The 8,002-nt window shown below is 41.1% G+C and overlaps 1 protein-coding gene across 16 annotated transcripts in view; it reads left to right on the top strand.

Moving 5' to 3' along the window:
* NASP (nuclear autoantigenic sperm protein) overlaps nt 1-8,002 on the top strand; it is a 72,670-nt gene that overhangs the window by 626 nt on the left and 64,042 nt on the right. For 4 of the 16 annotated variants that reach the window (XM_083509551.1, XM_083509557.1, XM_083509544.1 and 1 more), the window contains exons 2-6: nt 1,334-1,390; nt 1,841-1,951; nt 5,456-5,536; nt 5,902-6,005; nt 6,851-7,804. In XM_083509551.1, coding sequence (XP_083365677.1) covers nt 1,341-1,390; nt 1,841-1,951; nt 5,456-5,536; nt 5,902-6,005; nt 6,851-7,804 — 1,300 coding nt within the window. In that variant the 5' untranslated portion in view covers nt 1,334-1,340. Of the gene's footprint in view, nt 1-15; nt 333-1,333; nt 1,391-1,840; nt 1,952-5,455; nt 5,537-5,901; nt 6,006-6,850; nt 7,805-8,002 lie in introns of those variants that run through there. The other 12 variants (XM_083509559.1, XM_083509553.1, XM_083509545.1 and 9 more) reach the window with 9 other exon arrangements.

Genomic DNA, 8,002 nt, shown 5'->3' with positions numbered 1-8,002 from the left:
CTCGGCCTGTAGAAAGAGGCCGTTGAGATTCGGCGCCAAAAGATCTGACGAGGGGAGGGGCGGAGGCGGGAAACGAACCCCATTGTCTACTGAGGTAAACGTCTTTCTCCCAGAGAGAACTTTCTTAGCGTCGTTGGCGGCTCCGTGGGAGGAGTTAAGAGCGGCTTTTAACGCTCTGCCTTTTAACTCGTTCGATAAACCGAGCATATTAGTATTCTGGTATATTTTTCGTGCGCTCCAAGGTGGGTGGGGGTGCTTAAGGCTTGTCGGGTCTACTCTGGGTTAATTCATTTGTGGTACCGAAAAGTAGCTGGTTGCAGCGGAACTGCGGGGTGAATTGGAAAATGCCTTCTTTACTGTAGTTTTTTGGAAGGAACTGTCCGTCGACGTTTTCTCATCTCACCACAGTTAACAAGTGAACACTTAAAGAAACGGGAGCGTTCCTTGAAGCGCTATTCTGTTACTCGCCTTAGGACTAATTGGCCTTCATTATTATTTTCTGCTGGAGAGATTGTAACTTGTAAGAGTCTAGAAACTCGCATGGTGATAGTTCCCTAGCCAAGAATCATCTGGATATTGATTAAAGACCTGTACAGCCTTTTGTGTTGTAGCCTGTACAGTACAATAACAGACTTGATTTGTTTTTACACCTTCCCTTATGGAGCAAGTGTCGTTTCGGCAAATGTAGCAGAGTAGGACTTCTAAGCCACTGTAATACTGCCCACTGTTTCCAATATTTATTGAGTTTATGCTTTGCTATACCTGTCAAATGATTTAAAATGCATCCAGCAGGCATTTAAAGCACATTGTTTTGCCGGAAGAATTTTGGAAATTGGTTTGTCAAGGATACTGGTACTGATAACTCCGCGAGAGCGGTAACTTCTGTTCCTGGGGTATGCTCTTTACATTGGTAACAAACCTCTGTGAGAAGTCCATATAAATATACTAGTTAGGAGGGCTGTAATTTCAACTGGCATTGTATACCTTCCACTGCTGACAGCTTGGCATCTGTACAAAAATCCTTTAAAGTTCCTTTAAAATTAAATTGAAACTCTTAAATAATTTTCTGTGACTGTAGCATGCCTCTTGAACAGTGCACAGGCTGTTTGATTGGGAGCTTTTTGACTTAACAGGGAAAGGTTGTGGCATACATGAAGGAGCCAACTGATAGTTATTTGCACCACAAGCCTATGTACCATTGGGGGTCCTTACTCTTAATTGGCTATAGTTCTATTTATAAAGCATACATTACAGTTATTGTAATGTTACAGTAACATTCCTAAGTATTATTATACAGTTACATTCCTAAGTATTCTAACTTTAGAATTTTCAGTTTCAGAATGGCAGAAGAATCTGCTGCTCCTTCTACTTCCGCTGAAAAAGCTGAGAGGTAAGATATAATTAGATGTAAGAATAGTGCATGTGAGTTTGAAATATAGTGTAACTATCTTCCTGTAATAGTCAGCTACTACTAGTTACATTGATTGGAATAGATGAATGAAACGAGCAGTTTTTGAACACCGGCACTCTTGATTTACTATAGTAAAACAGGTAAATAATGACCAAGCTTGCTTCTAACAGCTATAATGTTGCGGCTAGCAACCTGGTTTCTTCCAGTAGCACCTTAGAGACCAACTAAGTTAGTTATTGGTATGAGCTTTCGTGTGCATGCACACTTCTTCAGATACCTGAAGTGTGCATGTACATGAAAGCTCATACCAATAACTAACTTAGTTGGTCTCTAAGGTGCTACTGGAAGGAATTTTTTTATTTTGTTTTGACTGCGGCAGACCAACACGGCTACCTACCTGTAACTAAAACCTTGTTTCTATTTTTCTAGTATGGATGTGGATGCAGAAGCCAAGAAATACCTCGGTTTGGGGCAGAAAAATTTGGTAATGGGAGATATTCCAGCTGCTGTTAATGCATTTCAGGAAGCTGCTTCTCTGTTGTAAGTAATGAGATTTATCCCTTCAGTTGAATTTTCATTTGATGAAGGGAATTTAGCCTATCTTAGGGATGACAACCTTTTTTCTTTCTGTTATGGGCTGCATTCTCTTGGGGATAGTTAGTGGAGAACTGCATGCTAGTGGTGCACAGAGCCAGAAACAAGTGTTCTGAATTAATATCTTCAATAAAGACTGCTTCATTTTTTTCTTTCCCAAATTAGAATTCTTTCATCTATGTAGATCTACCGAAAAGTAAACCCCACTGGGTTTTACAGGATTACTCTCAAGTTCAGTGGACCCTCGGGTTACATACCTCTCTGGATATGTAACCTTCAGGTTACAAACGTGGCAAACCTGGAAGTATTTTTCTGTGTTTTGCCACTCACGCATGCACAGAAGTGGCGCCTCTGGTTATGGATTTTTCAGGGTGCGCATGTATGTATGTAGAGGATTATTTTTTTAACACAGCTCCTGTTTTGGAAAACGAATGAAAGTAACTTTAGCACATTATTTGTTTACTTAATTATTGAATTTATATTCCTCATGAGGAACCCCAGGGTGGCAAACAGATCCACACTTCAGAAAGCAAAGCAGAAACATTCTTAAACTGTTAGAACATTATAAAAACAATTAGTTTTTTTTTAAAAAAAATATTCCATCCAGTGATCTCAAGGTTACCAGGAAATTTGGCCACCAAATTCCTGTATAACCAAGAATATTTTCAAATTTCTCATGAAAGCTAATAATGGCAATAGGCACAGCTCATTGGAAAGAGAACTAACACCAAAAAAGCCCTGTTGTGGGTCAGTGCAAACCAAGCAGACTTGGTGGTCGCATCACTAACAAGTCCTCATCTGCTTATTGTAGGGACTGAGATGATTGGTATTGGAGTATTTTTTAGATACTGTATTTAGTTTCCAAGCCTCCATGTGGGAGGTCACTAGAGCTTAGACAGCTGACACTAGGTTATCCTGGTCCAGTAACCAGACTTACCTGGGCATAACCACCTAGCAGTGGAAGCCACTCCAGTGAAAATATGGAATTCAGGAGAACTTCCAAAGTATATCTCCCCCCCCCCCCCAAATAATTTGGACAAAACTTTTTCTCAAGCCATATGGCCTGTGTATGTGTCAGTATTTCTGCTGAATACAGTATTGTCCATTTTAATACTTCCTGAGACTGTGTGAAAAGGGCAGGGGATATAATCTGCCGGTAGATTAAAAAGTGTATTTTTAAATAGATTTTAAAACTTGGTTTGGATTTTCTGGAATTTTAAATTTAATAAATTCTCAAATAACAGTGCTGTTAATATTATATCTTAACCAAAGCATGTTTGCTACAGTTATTCTTTAAAATGAAGTAGTTTCTCTACCAGCTACATAGTTAACAGGCTTCCTATTTAAATCAAGAGCCAGTTCGATCATTTTTTCAAATGATTTACAGTCAACTAGCAAACATAAATGTTTAGTTCCACTGAATGAAAATGATCTCTAGTCTGCTCAATAATAATAAGTTATTGCATTGCATTCTTCATTAAATTATCTTTCCATTCATATATAATGTTACGGTATTACTCCAAAAAAAGGTGGTTTATGAGCCATCATTGCCAAAACAATATGACACCTGATTGGCTCTCTAAACACTTTTTCTGGTTATTTGGCTATAACATTTGATAGAGTACAGATAATTGAACAAACCTTGTTCCATTACATTCTTCATTAAATTATATTTCCATTAATATATAATTTTATTGTATTACTCAAAAAAAGTGGCGTTATGAGCCATCAGACCTTGGAAATAAAACAATTTTGGCCACTGGTGTATTACTTCATATATTTGTTGAACACTGGGGCGAATCTGACATCTAAATGCTGCCTTAAAACTAAATGCCCGTTATTTAGTACAACCAGGCTTTTTTCTATTTGTTGGAGTCTACACCTTTTATAAGATTTCATTTTTGTTAACCTATAGAGGGAAAGTCTTTAAAATATTCCATTATGACCAGTAGCCATGACTGTTTGAGATAAAGTACAAAAATACAGTGGTACCCCGCAAGACGAACGCCTCGCGAGACGAAAAACTCGCAAAATGAAAGGTTTTTTCGTTTTCGAGTTGCCTCGCAAGACGAATTTCCCTATGGGCTTGCTTCGCAAAATGAAGCTTGCCCCGGGGACAGCGGGTCTTCTCTTTTGAAGCAAGGGGCTGCGGGGAGATTGCTTCTCCCCACCGCCCCTTGCTTCAAAAGAGGTCCGGGGGCAGCGGGAAGCGAAGCGCTTCTTCCCCGCTGCCCCCGGACGTCTTTTGAAGCAAGGGGCTGCGGGGAGATCGCTTCTCCCGGTGCTCCGAAGCCGGGCGGGGGCAGGGGACACCTCCCGCCGCCGCGGGGACACCTTTTGAAGGCAGGCGGGGGGGAGCAAAGACTTTGGCCCCCCGCCCGCCTTCAGAAGAGGTCCAGGACCTCTTCTGATGGCTGGCGGGGGGCAAAAGTCTTTGTCCCCCCTGCCTGCCTTCCCAGGGGCTTTTAAATCGCCCCGGACAGCGGAGAAGTCCTCCGCTGTCCGGGGCGATTTTAAAATGCCGCCCGCCAGCATTTTAAGATCGCCCGTACAGCGGAGAAGTCCTCCGCTGTCCCGGGGTTTTTTAAAATGCTGGGGGTGGGAAGAAAAGCCCTTGTGTCCCCCCCCCCCCCAGCCTTCAGAAGAGGTCCGGGGACAGACTGTCCCCGGACCTGGTCTGAAGGCGGTTTCCCTAGGAACGCATTAATTGATTTTCAGTGCATTCCTATGGGAAACCGTTCATCGCACGACGAAAAAACCGCAAGACGAAGAGACTTGCGGAACGAATTAATTTCGTCTTGCGAGGCACCACTGTACAGGAATGTGAACCCTGGACAATTGTGTGTGTCTTCCTTCCAGTGTTGTTGCTTTCTGCTTGACTCTGCTTTCACCACCATAACAAACAACAACTTATTTATATGCCACCTATCTTACTGGGTTTACAAGCTGACTAAATGAAAGAACAACAACAACAAAAACCCCAACCAACTTGATAGCAATCACATAGCACACTGATAAATGTCCTCCTTATTTCTGTTGTAATAAATAATCCTTCATAAAAGTTATTGCATTGCATTCTTCATTAAATTATCTTTCCATTGATATATAATGTTATGGTATTACTCCCAAAAAAAGTGATGTTATGAGCCATCATTTCCTAAACAATGACACCTGATTGGCTCTCTAAAGCATTCATTTTACTGATTATTTGGCTCTAACTTTTGATAGGATACAGATAATTGAACAAACTTTGTTGCATTACATTCTTCATGAAACTATGTTTCCTTTGATACATAATCTTATGGTATTACTAAAAAAAAATGGTGTTATGAGCCATCAAACCTTGGAAATAAACTTTCCCCCAAAGGTTTCCACAATTTTGGCCACTTGTGTAAATGGGAAACATCACTTAAATTAATCCACCCTGCTAATCTGGTAATCTCTTTTTAGGGCTAATAAGTATGGTGAAACTGGAAATGAGTGTGCAGAAGCTTACTTTTTTTACGGGAAATCACTTCTGGAATTGGCAAGGTAAGTTAATGTGACCTGCTTTGGGCCACTTGGTGGTTTGAATAGTTAATCTAGATTAGGAAGGCTAACATAATTTTACATGGACTGGAATCCACTTCACCAGTTGCTGCTGCACACAGAACTGAAGTTACTTTTTGTAACCTTTTCTCAGAATAGTGGCAGCCATTCTAGAGCTACATAATCAGGTCAACAAACTTTGGTTGGTCTTCCTTGTCAACCAAATATGTATTTGCTTCCAGGACGCCTGGAGCAGGATCTGTTAACTGGTGTTCTTATGCTACATCAATACAGCCTTGAGTTCAAGCTATTGAACGCTAAAACTGGTGAGGGAAAAGATAACAGCAATGTCTACTTACATCTTCTAGAATGGAAAATGGTGTGCTGGGAAATGCCTTGGAAGGGGTGCAGGTGGAAGAAGAGGAAGAAAAAACAGAAGACTCAATGGTAGAAAGTGCTGATAATATAGATGGTATGTAGTGCTGTCTTAACTCATGATAGAGATGCCAAGCTGTGTGTGTTCCAAGTGGATACTAGACAAGGGTCATTTTATTATTATCAAGTTGTTTGAATCTTAAACCGCAACTAAAAAGACTCTCTAAAAGTCTTTTTAATGATAAAGTTGACCAAAAACCTGTTTAAAAAGCATAAAAACCTGCCTTTTAACAAGGCCAGTGCGTCTACAAACCTAATTAAATTAAAGCATCGTTTTGAACCATGTGGGCCTCACTTTGTTTCTTAGTAAAGCATTGGTTTCTATGCTTCAAGATCTTAAGGACAGTCAGCTAATTGTTTCTAGAACCATGAACTAATTGGGCAAAGGTTCTGTGAACAAACTGAATAGTAACTCCCAGTATTACTGCTTATTGCAAAACTGTTTAGTGTATAGCACATTGTGGCCTAGATCATTTGGGCAGTGGCATCTAATAAGGTTTGATGCTGTGAAGATCATGTTGTGACAATAGGCCACGTTCACTTAAGAAAGTGGATAGTTTGTCTAATTTTCAATACTTGCCCTGTCCCTCAGTTTATAGCATCTTCCTCTGCAATCCAGTGCAATGTCTTGTCTAGACAAAGCTTGGCATCTCTTGCTTGGCTGTTACTATGCTGGCATACAACTCATTGCTTAAGCGCAACTCCTTGCAAGCCCTGTTACGGAAGGCACTTGTTCTCAGTTTAAGGGTCCAAAAGGATTGTATTGATTGCTGTAACTTTGAAGCAAGACATCAGTGGGATGGAGGGTGGGATGTGAAGATCATGAATGTTTATCACTAAATTCGAAGATTTGTTTGTGCTTGATCTTCCTTAAACATGTAGAAGAAGCAAGGGAGGAATTAAGAGAGCAGGTATATAATGCCATGGGGGAAAAAGATGAATCCAGAAAAAATCCTGAAGAGTCTCTGATGCATACAGGAGTGGAGATGCAGCTGAAGGATGTTGAAATGGAAGAAGTTGAGGAAGAAGTAGCAGCTAAGGAAGAAAAAGAAAAAGCAGCAGCTCTGGGTGGAGAAGATATCACTGTTGTGGAGAAAAAGGAAGAGCAAGAGAAGGCAGAAAAGCAGGTAGAGGCAGCTATGGAAGAACAAAACGTCAATGAAGTAACTACTGAGGTAGCATTAGAAGATGGTGCTACTAGGGAAGAGAAGCCAGTGGATGTAGAAGGGACAGCTGGAGAAGATAAGCCAGTGGTGGTAGAAGAGGCTAGGGAAGATGCTGCTGTACAAAGAGTGGTGGTTTCAGAAGATGCAGCTGTGAAAGTTAATCCAGTAATAGAAGAGGCTGCAGAAGCAGCTGGGGGAGATACTGCTTTAGAAAAAGAAGTGGCTGCAGGGGAAGCACCTGGGAAAGAGAAGGTAGTTGAGATAGCAGCTCAAGAGAGGAGAGGAGAGGTAGAAAAGCAGGCAGACACAATTGTAGAAAAGAATCCAATAGTAGAGGAATTGGTAAAAGCTTCAGGTGAGTTAGAGAGAGAATTCATGACAGCTGTTGAGAAAGTTGAAGGCCAGGCAGAAAAAGCAGAAGAACAGCCAGCCAAAGCTACTGCTGAAAAGACAGAGGACATGAAGCCTGCCGCAGAACAGGTGGTGGTGAACTTGAAAGAGAAGGAAGAAACATTGGATTCAAGAGAAGGAGAACCTTCAGCTCCAAGTGAAACTACTCCTTCAGGGAGCATCAAGCAGTCACATGAAATACAACCAGAAGAAAAAGCTGAAGTTGCTCCTAAGGTAGAAAAGGAAGAAGAAAAGGATGACGAGATGGGAGAGGGCGAAGGTAACAGGGATAGAAGACACTTGTGGGTGGATCTATTTAGAGAGCTAACCCTTAGTAACGCTAATCCATTCAGAATTCTCTGTGCCACAGGGATGAATCCACCCAAGGAGAATTTTGAAGCTGCAAGGAACAGTTGAATTGAAACAAAACTTAACAAGTTGAGCAATAAATTATTGGCTTTTTGGGGGACTGGCTTGC

Source organism: Podarcis liolepis (assembly GCF_965112155.1).
Source record: "Podarcis liolepis genome assembly, chromosome: 6".
In the NCBI taxonomy this organism is placed as follows: domain Eukaryota; kingdom Metazoa; phylum Chordata; class Lepidosauria; order Squamata; family Lacertidae; genus Podarcis; species Podarcis liolepis.
Note: the sequence above shows the minus strand (reverse complement) of the source record. Positions and strands in the feature narration are given on the sequence as shown.